This window comes from Hyperolius riggenbachi, chromosome 1 (genome assembly GCF_040937935.1).
Source record: "Hyperolius riggenbachi isolate aHypRig1 chromosome 1, aHypRig1.pri, whole genome shotgun sequence".
Lineage (NCBI taxonomy): Eukaryota > Metazoa > Chordata > Amphibia > Anura > Hyperoliidae > Hyperolius > Hyperolius riggenbachi.
The window spans coordinates 96,038,456-96,056,822 of NC_090646.1; the positions used below are offsets into that span (position 1 = coordinate 96,038,456).

Below are 18,367 nucleotides of genomic sequence, written 5' to 3' on the forward strand. Positions count from 1 at the left end.
GCTAAGAAATAACCTCCAACGCTTCAAGAGCAATTTTCCTTGTACAACACGAGCGTGTGTTTGATAAATGTACTCACTTCTCCCTGTTGAATATGATGAATTCTTTTCTCACAGTGTCTAAGCATTGCTGCAGGTGTCCATTCTGGAAGAGAGGAGATACAAGAGTTTAGCAGTGACACCAACTCGCTCACTACGCTATGCGTTCTGTCGTCACGGGTATATTAATAAACACCCCTTCTATGAGATGGCTGCGAGGCCCAAAGGGGATATCTAACCACAAGTACAAGCAAGAAAGCAGTAAGAACAGCATGAAACCAGTATGCATGAGTATCAAACAAGTTTTGTTAAAGTGATACTGACCTGAAGCTCGGGATCAATAACAGATACTTTAAAAGAGGGAAGCCTCAGGATCCTATTGAGGCTTCCCTCTCTACTCAGATGTCCCCTGTCACTGAGCACAGCTCCCCTCCGCATCAAAGCAGCGCTCCTTCTCCTCTTGCAGCGTGGCCGTGCTGTACACACACAAGCACGGGTGCGCATGCGCCGTAGCCCTCAGCTCTGACATAAGGTGCATGCATGGGCGGGCTCGCGTGGCTACACTAGAGGGAGAAGAGCTGTGCAGCCCCCGATAGGATAAGTGACAATGCATTGTCGCTAATCTTTGGGGGGAGGAGGGATCCGCGCTTAGAGACGGGATGCATTAGAATAGAGAGTGACGCCTCAATAGGATCCTGAGGCTTCCCCCTCTTAAGGTACGGGAAGTATCTAATTTTGTGTACATGAAATAATTCAAGATCAATAATAAAAACATTCAAAAGAAAAGGGAAAGACACCCATAAAGCAGCACCAGATTGACAATAATTAATCAAAAGTATAACAATCTTTATTTGTACAAAAAACTTTCCAAAAAATTATAAAAACAATAAAAAAAATCACCAAAAGAGGTGAAAGACGCTTCCAGTGTAAATGATTAGATAATCCTGCATACAATATAACAGCAATTGGGCCTAGAAAGGGCCGGGTTCCTCCAAATAATCTTAAGTACAAAGGAGTGAACCAACCGTTACCGCTGCCAATTCCCTTTTCCTATATATATATATATATATATATATATATATATATATATATATATATATATATATATAGATAGATATAGATATAGATATAGAAATATATATATATATATATATATATATATATATATATATATATATATATATACACACTGTATATATACAAACATATACAATTTTGGCTTGGATCACACTTTTAATTTATTTTTGATGTGATTCACAGATTATTTTATGTTTTTCCTATATCACATTTATTAAAATTATGGATACATTTGATGCAATCTAGAGTGGATTACTTACTTATGCTGCTTGCTTTTTTGCATTGTCCACATATAATTTGTGATATTATTGCTAAATGAGTACCTTTATTTAATATTATTACTTGGGTCACAACTCTGTACCCTTTCTAGGCCCAATTACTGTTATATTGTATTTAGGATTACCTAATCATTTACACTGGAAGCGTCTTTCACCTCTTTTGGTGATTTTTTTTTATTGTTTTTATAATTTTTTGGAAAGTTTTTTGTACAAATAAAGATTGTTATACTTTTGATTAATTATTGTCAGTCTGGTGCTGCTTTATGGGTGTCTTTCCCTTTTTCTTTTGAATGTTTCTATAACTGCCCTTAGCACATTCTGGCTTTTTATGACTGCTTATTTTATGCCAATGTAAGATTGACCTGCATGGTGCTGGTCCAATTGGTTTGCTACAACAACAACAATGAAAACATCCACTAATTGCCGAACCTGGGGGGAGGGCAGGTACAATCTGGCCAGCATATGTAATCAATTGGTGGTGTGCTAACCACCAGGGCCGGAGCTACCATAGGAAAAAATGGACAATTGCCCCAGGGCCCCAGAGCCTGTAGGGGCCCCCAAGTTGTCCCTCCCCCATCTTAACTGTTGCTCCCCAGGGACTCTGCATAGTCTGTTAAGTTGGGAGGTGATTGGGGGAGGGTCAGCAGCCAGCTCAGGGGCCCAAGAGGGAAATTTGGCTGCAACAATGACGCTTTTTGGTTCGGAGGGTGTCTGTTGGGGGGGGGGGGGGCCCTAGGCTAATTTTGCCCTAGGGCCCAATTGTTACTTGAACCGGCCCTGCTAACCACATACAGTATAATATATTAATATAATAAAGTGCATCCAGGTAAAATTCCACAAAAGTACAATATTACTAAGCAAAAGTCATAATACAATAAACAATGTAGCTCCTAATGTATAATAGGGCCACACTAATAAAATGTGTATTAAAAAGTGTCCCATAGACATCAGTCATAAGGTGGCACATATATGTATAAAGCATGTAGAGTGAAAAAGGCCCATAAACATCAAACATCAGATGGCACATATATAATGGGTGTGCAGTGATAAAGACCTGGCAAAGAAATAAAGCCAACCATAGCCAATGGAGGACATATGGAGGACACAGAAGTGCACTGTGTGTAACAGCACTGGAGTAAGGAAGATGAGGAAATGTGAGCAGGAGGGAGGAGGTAATTATCTGTGGATGCCACAGGGACCCCAGAAAGCCTGGTGTTATTATATTATATATAGTTAACACCACCAATTGATGATATACAGTATGCGGTCCAGATTGCACCTGCCCTTCCCCCCAGGATCCACCAATTGGTGGATTTTTTAATTGTTTTTAAAATTGATCTTGAATTGTTTAGCAAAGCTTGATACTTTCTCATACGGTGCATACTGGTTTGGAGCTGTTCTAAAGCTGCAGCTGCTTTCTTGCTTATGCTTGTGTGTTCTCATTATTAGCTCTTAGCACATCACAGTTTATACATTATATGTGTAAATATTTTGGTATGGTGCTGGTTTCTTACAAACAGGATATCTGTCACACTGTAAGTCATTTATTCTACGCAGAAATTCACACTCACTGCAGCGATCGATTCTGTCCACCTGACCCAATTCAGTCAACCGCTAACTTACGTTCAGTCAACTGTTTGCTTGGAAGTGGGTCAAGCGATGTTATTTCCTAAGAACAAAATCATTATAGGGCCCATCTCTGAGTCACATCCCTCCATCTGATGGCATTACAGAATGCTAAGTGATGTTGGTGAGGGTCAGTACACAATCTTTTAAATAATCAACACCTCTGAATAGAGCTGCTCGTGAATAGATGCTAGTCACCTGTGTGACATGACCCATACTGCCTGTTATATTTAAAGTTATTCTGGGAGGTCCAGTAGATGAATTTCAGTTTTGGAAACCCAAAAGAAGAGGAGACAAACAGAGCTCCAGGAGCGCCATTATTGCAGTAAAAATGTAAAGAAAACCAACTACTAACAAACGTAGCTTGCTGTAGGCAACCACAATTTCGGACATGTGGAGAAGGACCGTATCCACTTGGCTATGATGACTCAGTTGGGTCAACGTGGGTCGCGTTCCACTTAAAACAACGGACCAATGGATGTAGTTGCAGAGGTAACCCGTGGAACAGGGGAGGAGACAATGCAAGATGGGAGGAGGTGCCCTATTTGTGATACAATATATAGTGAGTGGAGGTAAACAATAGGAACAGTCTTAATTTGTGATAAGACACCAATAAAAAGACAATGCTTTTCACAGGACCTACCAACTTCCTCAGGTCAATACAAGACAGTGTCTGCGCTTTCTATCTCCATTGATGATACAGAGAAACAAAGCTCCTGCCGGACTCAAAGCGTGCTTAGTAAGCAGTAGCAATGTTAGAGAATGTGTAGCCCAAGGACCCCTTACTGAATAGGTATTGGCTTACTGAACAGGAAGTGCCAAGATTTGAACACAGGTCTCCTGTGTCAGAAGCAGAGCCCTTAAAGAGACTCTGAAGCGAGAATAAATCTCGCTTCAGAGCTCATAGTTCCCCTGCTAAACTGCCGCAATAGCACCGCTAAACGGGGGTCCCTTGACCCCCAAACCCCCCACTGCGACACTTGGTCACAGACTTGGTCGCTCCTGGAGGCAGGGCTAACGGCTGCAGCCCTGTCTCCAGTTGCGTCTATCAGCGGCGCATCGCCGCCTCTCCCCCGCCCCTCTCAGTGAAGGAAAACTGAGAGGGGCAGGGGAGAGGCGGAGATACGCGCTGACAGACGCGCGTGGGGCAGGGCTGCGGCGGTTAGCCCTGCCCCAACCAGGAAGCATTCCCCCGCATTACGGATGGGATTTGGGGGATCAGGGACCCCCGTTAAGCCGCGGGATAGCGGCGGTTTAGCAGGGGCACACGTGCCCCTGCTATCTATGAGGTCTGAAGCGAGATTTATTCTCGCTTCAGACTCTCTTTAACCAGTACACTATCCAGCCACTGCTAGAGGTCACAGAACATCCAAATAAAATGCCTACAATGGTTTATGCACTTTGTGTCCTGCCCAGTGTTTAGCCCTGCTCTCGATCTGTAGTGGCCACTCCCCAGCGCACTATGCATACTACACGTCTGTCTTGTCTTTGGCACCTAAAGGTGTTCTGGGATCCTAGAAACTACACTGCCATACTTTTTTTCAGTGGCTTTGCTGGGCAAAAATCGCCCTGTGGTGCATACACATTGTATAAGCATGTATGTGTATGGTGATTTGGGAAAGGGAGGGTTGTAATACAGGTTGCATTGCCTGGGCACCAAATAGCTCAGAAATGACCCTGCTTCATCTCCATTAAGGTGCCCATTAATGGTACAATTTTTCTTTCAGGTTCGATCTTTCACAGCGATTTTTATGATCGAATTGTATAGAACCCTATGCTGTGTTTGGCCAAATCGATGTGAAAGTATCCTTTGGTCGATTGGAAAAGGAAAAAATATTGATCCGAAAGTTGGATTTTATGATCGAATCAGAATGTAAAACCTTCTAAAATAATTCCATTAATGGGAACAATCGATAATTGTCTTTCAATTCATTTTGTCGTTCAAATTGTGTCGAAAGTTCGAATCTGTAGGAAAAATTGTACCGTTATTGGGCACCTTTACGTGTCTGAGGATCACTTCAGGATCTCCGAACTCTGTTAATAAAATTCTACAGTAAATGATAATAATATATTTTTGATAATAATGATAAACATCAAAAAACTAGTATAGCAGAATTTAAGAAAAATTTCATTAGCCTACTCCGCCACAAAGATCAAATAAAATTCTACTGCTTTGAACGCACTGCGACTCCGCTCACATCTGACCCGGGTATTCATGGCTGTGAGCATTACAATGGAACTGATGCAGAAAATACTACTTCCCATAGATTATTAGCAGCCGCAAGCTTTAGGTTTGGCTAACGTTCATTCCTATGGACAGATTGTATACAGCCTGTGGCGCTGCCTGTTGATTAGTGAATACAGCATTGCCCCGAGTCTTAGATACATTTTACATGACCTCCTCTCTGGAACATTCATTTTACCCAAATTACAAAATGACTAATGCACCCGGCAGTAATTAAGCAAATTACAATATTATTTAACTGTTGCCACGCAACTGAAAATCCACCTGCAGGATTAAAGGACCACTATCATGGAAAAAAGTAAAATTTGAAATATATGTAAACAGATACAAATAAGAGGTATGTTTCTTTCCGAGTAAAATGAGCCATAAATTACTTTTCTTCTATGTTGCTGTCACTTATAGTAGATAGTAGGTATGTGACAGAACCGACAGGTTTTGGGCAAGTCCATCTCTTCATGAGGGATTCTCAGCCTGGCCTATATTATTTTTAAAAAAACTGCCTCAAAAGGATTTATACAAAGATGCTGGCTGGCCTCCCTGCTCGCGTCACACTTTTTTGCCAGATGGACAGAGCAACTGTTATTTACTAAGTGCTTTTAAAGGGAAGGTTCAGGGACAGTTGAAAAAAAATAATCTGAGCCTGCGCAGTACAGCCCGGAGGACGTCCGATGACGTCAGTGCGCCGGCGTGGAACGCACAATGGAGCACAGAAGAGGCCCGACCTGGCCGCCGGCCTGGCCAGGTCGGGTCGGCCACCGGAGACCACCGGGAGCCTGCGGAGCGGCGCCGAGGGCACCTCCTGCTTGCCACGGGCTGGAGGAAGCCCCAGGTAAGTGGATTCGGATTTTTATTTTTTTTCAACTGTCCCTGAACCTTCCCTTTAAAAATAAAAAAAATCTGAGAGGCCCCTATGAGGAGATGGGTTATTCCAAAACCTATTGGTTCTGTTGTTGTAAACAATGCCAGTTGCCTGGCAGCCCTGTTGATCTTCAGGCATAAGTAGTGTCTGAGTCAAAACCCTGAAACAAGCATATGACTAATCCAGTAAAACCTGAGTCAGCTGAGTCAGAATACCTGATTTGCTGCATGCTTGCCCAGGGTCTATGGCCAAAAATATTATAGACACAGGATCAGCAGGGCTGCCAGGCAACTGGTATCGTTTAAAAGGAAATAAATATGGCAGCCTCCATATCCCTCTCACCTTGGATTCCTTTTACATTTCTACTACCTACTGTAAGTGACAGCAACATAGGACAAAAGTAATTTATGGCTCATTTTACCCTGGAAGAAATATACTACTTATTTATATGTATTACAGTATTTACACATATTATACATTTTAAAGTGTTCATGATAGTAGTCCTTTAACCAGTTCACCACTGAGGGTTTTTTTCCACTTATGGACCAGAGCAATGTTCACCTTTCAGAGCTCCTCTCATCCATTCGCCAATAACTTTATCACTACTAATCACACTGAAATGATCTATACCTTGTTTTTTTTTGCCACCAATTAGGCTTTCTTTTGGAGGTACGTAGGGGCGTAACTAGAAATCACTGGGCCCACCTGCGAAATTTGGATGACTACCCACCCCGGGGCCTGCTCAGGGTTTTGGGGGCCAGGAGGGGTAGCAGCATGAGAAGAGGGCATTTGCCCCCACATCGGCAGGTGGGGGCACTCCCCCCACCTCACCTCGGGCTCTCCCCTCAGCGTCGCTCCCCCTCCAGCATTAATAGGTGGCAGCAGCGGCGGGCAAGAACACAGGCATACCTCTGTGCTCCAGCGCTGAGGTACGATTTCTAAGAGCCACACGCTACTTCCTGGGATTTTTCTTCACCATGGAAATGATCCTGCGGTCATCCCCTACTGTTGTCTTCTGTGGACACTTTGGCCAAAATTTTGAAACTCTTCCCTTAGGGGTGTACTCATTTTTCTACCAGCGGTTTAGACATTATTGGCTGTGTGTTGAGTTATTTTGATGGGACATCAAATGGACACTGTTATACAAGCTGTGCACTGACTACTTTACATTGTATCAACGTGTCACCTCTTTAGTGTTGTCCCATGAAAAGATAAAATAAAGTATTTACAAAAATGTGAGAGGTGTACTAAAGCATACCTATTAATATGTTTTTTTTTTTTTTCTAGTTTCAAAATGACCTGCAATAACTGATATAACGTGGGCAATACTTTTAGTTAATTCTTTGTGGAATTGTTCTTTATCAGTCTAGCTCCAAAATCTACTACTGACCCCACTGTACGATCCCCTAGCATTATGACTGTGCCCAGAAACAAAAACAACTAAAAGAGGTTTTGATAGGGGTGTGTGAAAAGACGTACCAGTGCACAGCTTTCCTTGGCTGCTTCTCGGGACTTGTACTTGGCCAGTCTCTTCTTCTTCTTGTGGAGAGGTTTAGACTCCAGAATCATCTCCTCCAGCTCAAATGTTGGGTCACAGTTCAGTCTCCCTTTCTGTTAACAAGGGAAATAGAATCATACATAGGATATATATCTAGTACAATATTTATAGTGATAAGAAGGCACAATGTTGCATAACTTAAGCTAAAGAAATAAAAAAAAAAAAAAAACTCAGGAAATCTGGATTGCATCTCTACGATTAGGTGGCACATTTTTGTGACACCTACACTTGGTAGAGATGGCCCGAACCTCCGATTTTCGGAGTCGCGAGCCACCCGCGAAAATTTGGTTTGCGCGAACTTTCGCGAACCGCAATAGACTTCAATGGGGAGGCGAACTTGGAAAACTAGAAAAATGTATGCTGACCACAAAAGTGATGGAAAAGATGTTTCAAGGGGTCTAACTTCTGGAGGGGGGCATGGCGGATCGCCTTTTTTGAGAAATAATTGCATATCTTCCACTGCGGTGTGTGGATTTGCTTTTGTGTGCTGCTTTCCCTCAGGTGGTCATCCCATTGCAGTTTGGGCTTTGTAATCATGTGCCTTCATAAGGTAGTTGTCCCTACGCGGGTCTTGGTCTTTCCACGGCTCAATTTTCGGTGGCAGAGAGTACAGATGGCATTGCTCTCATCTGAGGCAGACACACACAAAAATTTCCACACCGCTGAGCCCTGGGGTGAAGACACTTTGGTGGTGGCGGCCAACTGAGTGTTAAGTGGGGTGCCAGAATCAGAGCAGGAGGAGAAAGATATGTCTCGCTTCCGTGCGTAAGCTGAAAAAGATGAGGTGTTCTGTGTTAAATAGTCAACTATGTCCTGACAATATTGGGGGTTGATGGCACGTGCCTTCTTCTGAACACTGTACTTTGGTCACGGGCCACACGAAATCACGTCAGCGCGACCTTGAATAGACCTGCCAGGTGGCCCGCCTCTGCCTTTTGTTTTGTCCATATTGGGGGGGATTAAGTGAAACGTATGCACTGACTTGACTAATATAATGTGCAGTCAGTCACACAGGTGCAGTTAACAGGTATGCACAGAGTGGTATATCACACTGCGGGCGCTCACGTAGGTAGGTGAGTGCACTGAAGTGAACAACAGGCAGTAGGTATATGCAGTGATGGGTATTACATGTGCACCTGTCACACACAGACAGGCACAGTGACACTGACTGACAGGGCTGTATGTAATGCAAGTGGGCCACACACACACACAAAAAATAGATCACAAGAACAAGATTAGCTCTCAAAATAGCTGTTGTGGGTGCTTTTTTTTTTAGCAATAACAATGAGCCAGGAGCAAGCTAACAAGCCTACAAGAGCCTAACTAAGCTTTCCCTAGGAGAGTCTGCAGCAGCTATCCCTTCACTAATTACTGCAGGCACACGAGTGAGTCCACTGCCTGACGCTGCCTGCCTTTTATAAGGGGGGGTTGGGCTCCAGGAGGGAGTGTAGCCTAATTGGCTACAATGTAGCCTAATTGGCTACTGACTGTGATGTAGAGGGTCAAAGTTGACCCTCATGATGCACTATGGGGGCGAACCTAACTTCTGGAAAAGTTCCCGGTTCGCCACGATCGCGAACCATGGAAGTTCGCCGGGAACCGTTCGCCGGCAAACCGTTCGGGCCATCTCTAAAACTCAGTCAGATCACAACCTAATGGCTTTGCTGAAAGATTAGTGGAACTGCTGTCCCCCTGGTATTATTTAAAGATACTTTTGTTTTGCGGGTGAATGGATATGACTGGAATAATACAACCTCTAATTCACTTACCTTTCAGCAAACTTTGCTATGTTCTGAAATGTCCTGTTTGCTATGTCCTGATGTCTCAGGTCAGGATCAGTGAGATGCAGATATTTCTGGCTTACATGCAAATTGCAAATTGAATACAATTGGTATGCAGCTTGTAAAATTTGCCAATGAAATGCAGCAGAAGGTGAGTTTGACTGGCCTGATTTCAAGCTGCTTTCATGTATTCAAACACCAAAATTATTTGCATCTCAGTATCCATTTCTAATTATTACATAATTAAAGAAGTATTTCTTTTGAAAGATGGTGCTCACCAAGTATTCTTTGTACAGAACAATTCCAGGGATTATTTTTTGTAAAAAATAAAGTAAGTACTGAGAATCCCCCATGAGGAGATGGCCTAGTCCAAAACTTATTTCTCATGCTTTTACAACCTAATGTAAGTGACAGTGTCATAGGAAAAAAAGTAATTTATAGTGCATTCTACTCTGGGAAATGTACATCTTATGCATATGTGTTTATGCGTATTTTAAATTTCTCATTTTTTTATGGTGGTAGAGAAACCACTTTAGCCTCAGCTACAGTATATCTACATCCTCTGTGACTTCATCTAAGCAACGAGGACATAGATATAAGTCACATAGCTGGAGCACAGCTGTGCATGATTGGGTTTGCTCCTGTGCACACCTCTGGCACTATCTGCTGCAGCACTCATTGGTGAAAGGGAATATATGTACCCTGAGCCAATAAGATGAATTTTCATAATTAAAAATACTTCTGTTTGTAGCACTGTAGGCAACACTGTAGCATTATTTCAAAATCAAATATCCTGACCATAAACAGGAACATAATCTAAGTTTTGTGATAAACTGTAGACATAGCCGAACAAAATTTGTGTTTTTATCTACAGTAACACTTTTTTTTTTACTGGAATTGGTAAAACAGAAATAATGTTTTTTTTTCTATTTTCCCCTCTTTTTCTCATTCAAATGCATAGAAAAGAAAATTGCTCTAGGAAAAAATGCCATAAAATGAAAGTCTAGTTGGTCTTGAAAAAAACTACAACGATATAAATGTCATTTAGGTGTCATAAGTAGGGATAAAGTTAATGCTGATTAAACGGGGACATAGCTAAAATGTCAAAAGTGCTCTGGTCCATAAGGTGGAAACAAGTTCTAGCTGTGAAGTGGTTAACGTATATGACGAAATCCCGTAGTACACTATACCTTTACTTGCAATATCACGCATCTCCAACTCCCTCCATACAGATGTCTAAAGTCCGGAAGGTGGAACGAGAAAAATACTTTTATTATAGAGTACCTATTTTTAGCCTTCTGGGTATAGGCAAGGCAGGTCTTAATGCATCTTATTCCACACTCTGTCAATCTCTCATCTGTCTAGAAAACAAGCTTCCACTCCTGATGGCACATCACACACATACTCCTGTTCCTGTTCCATACTGAGGATCCCATCCATGGCAACACTTGTACAAACATTTGTACAAAGCTCAGGGATAGAGGGCATATTACCGCATTACAATTCAAACATATTACCAGCTTTCTAACACAATATGCACACTGTATACTGTTCATTTCTTTCAAAATACAATAAATATATTTTCCAGCACATGTAACCAACAATGGGGTTGTTTCACAAATATTTTCTCCTGAATTTTCTCATGTTACTTATCTTTCGCCTCAACTATAATGCCGGCTACACACCATGAAACCTCTCGTCATATAGACGTGTCGAATCAATTATTTCTGACAGGTCCGATCTGATTTCCAATCGATTTTCTGATCGCTATACAAAATTGATCAGAAAAAACGATTCAACCCATCTATCTGATGGGAATTGCATGGTGTGTACCAGGCATAAGGAGAGCTAAGGGTGGCCATACATCTGGCAACGTGGCGGCTGATCAACCATCTGATTAAATTATTATAATTGAATGAAATCGGTGCCGCCAAGAGTACGCTCAATGAACGATGCAACCAATTTTGGACTGAAATTGGTAACGGTGTGTGATATCGGGATGAGCAACAAATGTGACGGAACCTTCAGCGCTGACCCCTATTATACAATTTGCCCCCTGGTGGCTTGTGCAGTATACTTTACATGTCGGTGTCCTCCGCTGGCTCTGTCCTCCGTGCACATACTGTACACACGCCCTTTGTGGTTGCCAGCATATATGTGGGCGTGCGTCGGCGACCACGTGGGGTGCATGAAGGATGGAGTGCAGACCCAGCGGCGGACACCGACAGGTAAAGTGTACTGTACGGGGAACAGTGCCAGGGGGGACAGTGCCAGGGCCAGGGAGGCAGTGGATGCAGAGTAACAAGGCGTGCGGTGTATGGGCAGGCAACAGATCTCTCTTCGATCAGAGAGAGATCTGTCTTTTGGTTGATCTGCCAATACACTGTACATCATCTGATGTATGGGCACCTTGAAGCATGAAATAAATAGATAAGGGGGCTGAAACACCAAACCTTGTGAAAATTGGCATGTGTCATTGTTGCTAATTGTACATATAGCACAACTTGGCGCTTATTCAATTCACTTTTCACAGTCTTCTCCTAGGTGATAATTTTTTTTCTACTGTTTAAAATAACTTTTCAGTACTTTGAGAAAGTACCAATAATTAAGATAAAAAGTACTGTCAAAATTATTCGGAGTAATTTGTTGCTTTCTGGTGCCCTAAAGGACTACCGTAGTGGCTAGGTAGAAAAGAGTTGAACTTACCTGGGGCTTCTAATGGTCCTCCACAGATACCCTGTGCCTGCGCAGCCAGTCACTGATGCTCCTGCACGGCCGAGTCCTCGCTCCCGCTGATGTCACGGGGAGCGTACTGACCGCTCCAGGTTACATCAGCGGGAGCGAGGATGGGCCACGTAGGCGCAGTGGGTTTGCAACTTTAATGTTGCAAATTCCGGGAAGTGAAACGTAGGCAGGGCCGGAGCATCGGTGACTGGCTGCGCAGGCACAGGATATCTGCAGAGGACCATTAGAAGCCACAGGTAATTTCAACTCTTTTTCCCCCTAGTCCCTACAGTAGTCCTTTAAAAAGCATTTTATTGATAAGGTGTAAAAATACAGTATCACCTAGGAGAAAACTTAGGAGAAAAAGTGTATTGAATAGGGGCCCTTGTGTTATGTACACATTGGCGTCAATTCACCAGAGGTTACCAACCTATTTATCTCTAGGGAGGTAATTTACCTCCTGTGATATCTCCAAATAGCAATTCTCCAGAAGTATAGGGGAAAATATCGACAGAGAGAAATGCAAGAGATAAATGTGAGATAAGTATGAGATAAATAAGTGATAGTTAGTAGTTCGTTTTTCTCCAAATCACAATTCACCAGGGAAGAAAGGGGGTGTGGCCATTCGCTATTTTTTCATCTCTTTATCCCCTGAATGAACCTGGAGATATCGTGGTTTTCACACAGCAGCTGCTGCTGTGAAAGATGGAGCCAAAAACCGCTAGCAGATCCGCAAAATGCTAGCAGATTTTGAAACGCTTTTTCTTATTTTTCTGTAGCGTTTCAGCTAGCATTTTGCGGTTTTGTGAAGCATTTTTGGTGTAGTAGATTTCATGTATTGTTACAGTAAAGCTGTTACTGAACAGCTACTGTAACAAAAACCGCCTGGCAAACCGCTCTGAAGTGCCGTTTTTCAGAGCGGTTTGCGTTTTTCCTATACTTAACATTGAGGCAGAAATGCCTCCGCAATCCAAAATCTGCAGCAGCCCGGGAGTATGCGTTTCTGCAAAACGCCTCCCGCTCTGGTGTGCACCAGCCCATTGAAATACATTACCCAAGCGTACCCGCAGCCGCAAGCGGATCGCAAAACGCAGCCGAACCGCTCTGGTGTGCACTAGGCCTCAGAGCTTGCTTCTATTATGAGGAGACGAAGGCGCAGGAGGAGGGTCTGTTTAATCGCCCCTCATATTTTTCGTGAGAGAACAGTCCTTGATAATTTTACTGAGACAGAGGTGGTGAAGAAGTTCAGACTCACTCGTGATATGATTTATGATATGATCCGGCAGTAAAAGGCGGGAATACTCTGGTCATGTAGTGGTAAAACTCCGCCTCCTACCCACAATGCTTCACTTTCAAGCTTACAGAGAGGAAAAGTATCCCATGTAAATCATTAATACCGATTACCTAACTCTCTGCTTTCTCACACTTTCCTCATGCATATCTCTCCATTATCCCCTGCTATCGAACACTTTTCTCTCTGTCCTCTCACACTGGTGAATTGACTCCAGAGTGTTAAAATACCTCATGAGATAAACTACCTACCTTTTTACTCTTAGTAAATCCTCTCTGGTGAATTGACGCCATTGAGAGTGTTACTTGTTAATGCTTGTTAGACTATTTGTGTAACCTGTGCATTTTGTAGGAGAGTTGTGCTATGCGCTTTACGTTGATGGCGTAAGCACTGGTAAAAAATTGATGCCGGAGAGATAAATCAAGTTTTCAGTACCTTGCAATTGAAAAAGTACTAAAAAGTAGGTTATAAAGTAATATCAAACTTATGTTGAGTTGCTTATCGTTATCTTATCTTTATCTTGCTTGCTAGAGCCTTAATGATATGGACCCTTATTATATTCACTTTTCCCCCCAGATGATATTTTCACACTTTATAAACAAAATAACTTTTAAGCTACCAAAAAGCAAGAAGATACTCAGAATAATGTTGAACTTACCTTTTCACCTACTTTTTGGCACTTTTTCAATTTGCAGAGTGTTGAAAAGTTAATTTAAACAGAATATGAAAAATGATCTCCCAGGAGAAAACATGATGTGGCGTGAATATATATCCTGGGAGAAAATAGAAAAGGGGCTAAGAAAAGTTAAATCATGGGTTAAGTCTGATAAAGAGATTTTTTGGACTATAAGACGCACTTTTTCTACCCAAAATGTAGGTGGAAAAGTTGGTGCGTCTTATAGTCCGAATGTAGGGCACCAAGTGAGGAAAAGCACCTTCTTTTTTCCTTCAGGTCTTGCTGCATGTGTCCGCATACAGGATGCAAAATGCCCAGCTTAGTAAGTGACTGCAGATGCTGCTGATTGGCGCCGACAGCCTTTCAGGCAGGATGAACGCCTTTCAGGTCAGGATTTGTTCACTGGGTGGACTGATGATGCTTTCTGAACTACTAATTAACTTGATTCATTTGGATGTCTTTTCACCAGGATACAACTTAAAGTTTGAATGATCTGAGATATCTTGAATGTTCTGTTATGGGTTTGATTACTGAGAAGCCCTACACTATGGGGGCACCAGGTTTAGTATATTTTTTTCCTTGTGTTTTTTTTCTTTTGTCCTCTAAACCTAGGTGCGTCTTGTGGTCCGGAGTGTCTTATGATCCGAAAAATATGGTAAATCAGGAGTCAAATCAGTTAGGGAGAGATTAATTATCAGTTAGGACAGATAAGAGATGATACATCTTGAGTTAATAAATACAGTGAGATAATTATTGAGATATTTTTCATGAATGAACCCTAATATCCTGAAATAATGTACAAAGCCTATACATTGCCCACACCTGCACCAGTATCTTGTGTATTCAAATAAATCTCAGCTCGCTAGAAAGTAGGATCTTCCCAAGAAAAGTCGTAACACACATTCCCATGAAATGTACTATGACAACTTGTTCCACTGTGTGAATTTGGACATGATAGATTGTCGCTGATTATTTTTTAACCACTTGAGGACCAGAGGTTTATACCCCCCTAGTGACCAGGCCATTTTTTACAATTTGGCACTTCACAACTTTAACAGATTATTGCTCGGTCATACAACTTAGCACCCAAATTAATTTTATCTCCTTTTCTTCCTACAAATATAGCTTTCTCTTGGTGATATTTGATTGCTGCTGTGATTTTTCGTTTTTTTTATTAATTAAAAAAAAATCAATGTTTTTTGTAAAAAATACAAACCCTATTTTTTATCCCCCCCCCCCCAAAAAAAAATAGCTGTAGACTATGTTACACACACTACATCACTTACATAGACATCTGGCTATTGTAGGGATTAGATTGTGAGCCAATCAGTGGGACAGTTAAGTCACAAGACCTTTTGCTGAACAGTCCTGTGCAAGAGGTCAGCACTATAGAAATACTTTTACATTTATATATAAAGAAAACCAATCACGGGCTGGCAGGCTGATCGCTGTGGCCATTTGTTTGTAATGATGGGAGATTGCGCTTGTGCAAGCGTGAGCTCCCATTAAACTTAGCTCATTGCCAGATGACGCCATATGGCATCACAGAGGAACAGGGGCGCCGCTTTGCTGCTACCGTTCGGCGTTTGGCGGTCACGAAGTGGTTAACCTCTACCAAATTAACAACTTTTTGACATTCTCCTAGAGGTATTCGGTAGGAAAGGAGTTCTCGGTGAGGGGGTGGATAAAGTTAGGCGGCAGAAAGAGTTTTTTTCTGAGAATTGCTAGAGGAAGAATCCCACCACACACATCAGCCACACAGACCACAGCACTCATACACAGCCTATATTCAGCACATACAGCCCTATATAGCCACATTTACATTAGCAGGTTTAATGACTTCGGAATGATGGAATTAATAGCTCATTTTACATCCACTTAAAGTAATGGAGAAAAAATACATCATTATATCTTAATGTGCACAAACTGAACAAGATTTATTCTTGTGAATATTTAAACCTCCCATTCAGTAATTTCCAATAAATGAGATCAAAATCGCCTTGATAAATATGCAGGGCTACAGAAACTATATTAAACCAGCACGTGATAAACTTGCTGGGTCTGTAAAGAAATTGATTTATGCATATGGATTTGGTGGCCTATGAAGGTCATTAGACACGATAGACTAAAATGGTTGCTTTCCGGTGCCGTAATTTATGAAATGTGCAATGTGTAAGGATTTTTTACGCTGGCACTGAAGTTTAAAAACACCAACAGCAATTCTCTTTAGTTGGACCTCAAAAAGTAGGAGGAGGCTTACTCAGAGGCTGAAGAGACATACAGTATGTCTCATAAGCCTCTGAGGAAGCTGTTTTTTAAAGCAAAACGGCTGTCAGGTTGTCTTCACCAACGCTGCATACCCCGATATCTGCTTTACTGTGTTTAAAAGTACAAGTTTGCAATTTACAGTGCCTCCAGCTTCTCGGTTATAACTGAATCTGCATTTCTCTGGGAGCACGTGATTGTGTGTGCAGGATCCAGTAGAGCCTTCAGTTCCCAGCAAGCTTCTAGTGCCAGTCTCTCTCGCTTACTCATTGTGTCCACTTTAGGAACTTGTCCAGGTTTGAGGACTGCGAGGCAGACCGTTTTAGCATGGTAGGGTTAGGGTAGGGATTGGGCTAATTCACATGGGCTTCCAGGGGTGTCTCCTTTAGCTTATGAGAAACACTTTTCTGCATCCGAGCATTGGTTCCCGTCATTCCATTGTTGTGTTTCTTTTTGAGCCCCCTAGGGGGGTACAGAAGCACTGAATGTAGTAGATCCCATAAGAAGAGACAATGGGCGTTTACACGAATGACATGAAAAGCAGATACCGTCATTTGAATGAACAGTGCTTGAGAGGCAAATGCAGTAGGGCCGTGTTTAACAAGCAATTCAGGTCCATCATGGACCAACACAAGTACAAGTTTTTGATTGTGGGAGGAAAGGTTGGGTGCCTGGCACTGCAGAAGGAAATAGGTTGTCAGCAGGAGGAAAAATTGAGAACTGGGTACTGAAGATGAAATAGACCATGAAAGGTAAGCTTTGGTTACCACTGCCAATTAGGCTTTGGCACAGATTAGGAGAGTTGGTGTTAGATGATAGTGTAGGGGGAAGTTACCTTTAGCTGCTAGGAGTAGAAGGATAAGGTTAGTTATCAAGATGGGGTTGATGATGGGGGGGGGGGGGGGGGGGAGGGGGGGTGTGAAGGGTTAACATTAATTGGGGAGGTTATAATAATAATCCTAACATTTGTATAGCACTTTTCTGTAGGACTCAAAGTGCTTGAGAGCTGCAGCCACTTAGGCCTCGTTCACATCAGGGCCGTTTCTGTGCGCTTTCCACAGCGCACTGCCCTGTGCGATCAGCAAGGTATTGATTTGTCCATGTAACTAAATGTAGCTGGTTCACATCTATGCGCTGCGCTGAGCAGCGTTACAGAAACGTAGTGTTGCAGGCATTTCTGTGCGTTGAGCTGGAAAGCGCACAGCAATGCAAGTGAATGGGTCCGCTTTTTTAGCGCATAGAAGCGCGTACAAGCGCATAGAAGCGCATGCGTTTTTTACCCCTAATTGGAGAAAAAAATACATTTACATACAAAAACAAAGTTTTATTGACAACTGCTGCTGCTACAGTAAGCAAAACGTGCTTTAAAGAAGCGCAGCGCAACGCACAGAAACGCGGACTAAAGCGCGCACAAGCGCATGCGTTTTTTACCATGCGCTTTAACACGTTTTTCAGCGCAGCAGATGTGAACGAGGCCTAAGGGTGCACTCAGTAGGCTAATGCAGTGCAGTGCAATGGAGTCTTGCCCAAGGGATTCTTACTAAATAGGTGCAGGATTACTGAACAGGAAGAGCTGAGATTGAACCCAGGTCTCCTGTGTCAGAGGCGGAGCCCTTAACCAGTACACTGTCCAACCAATTATTTTAAATTAAGGGGGGTTGTTTGGCTTGGGGTCAGGTGTCAGCAATACGTTAATATTAAGAAAAGAGGTACAGCTTAGGCATATGAAAGTGGTTAACATCAAGCTGAGAGGCTAGGTTTAGTCATTAGGAAAAAAAAGTGACATTAAAGACACAGTTTAAGCATCAGAAAGGGGTGATAGGTTAGGATTCATTGGGGCAGAATGGCAACATATTTGAAAACCAATTTATGTCCCTCTATTTCCTCAAACAATTGCTTGACACATCCTTATTCTTTCTTGCCCCCCACCCCCAAAGTCATATGTTGGAAG

General features: G+C 42.4%; 1 protein-coding gene across 2 annotated transcripts in view; it reads right to left on the bottom strand.

Annotated features, from left to right (window-relative positions):
* STK32B (serine/threonine kinase 32B) overlaps positions 1 to 18,367 on the bottom strand; it is a 258,548-nt gene that overhangs the window by 12,879 nt on the left and 227,302 nt on the right. For both annotated transcript variants that reach the window (XM_068277282.1, XM_068277271.1), the window contains exons 10-11: positions 7,601 to 7,732; positions 78 to 142 (exon numbers count right to left, since the gene is read on the bottom strand). In XM_068277282.1, the coding sequence (XP_068133383.1) occupies positions 78 to 142; positions 7,601 to 7,732 (197 nt within the window). The remainder of the gene's footprint in view (positions 1 to 77; positions 143 to 7,600; positions 7,733 to 18,367) is intronic.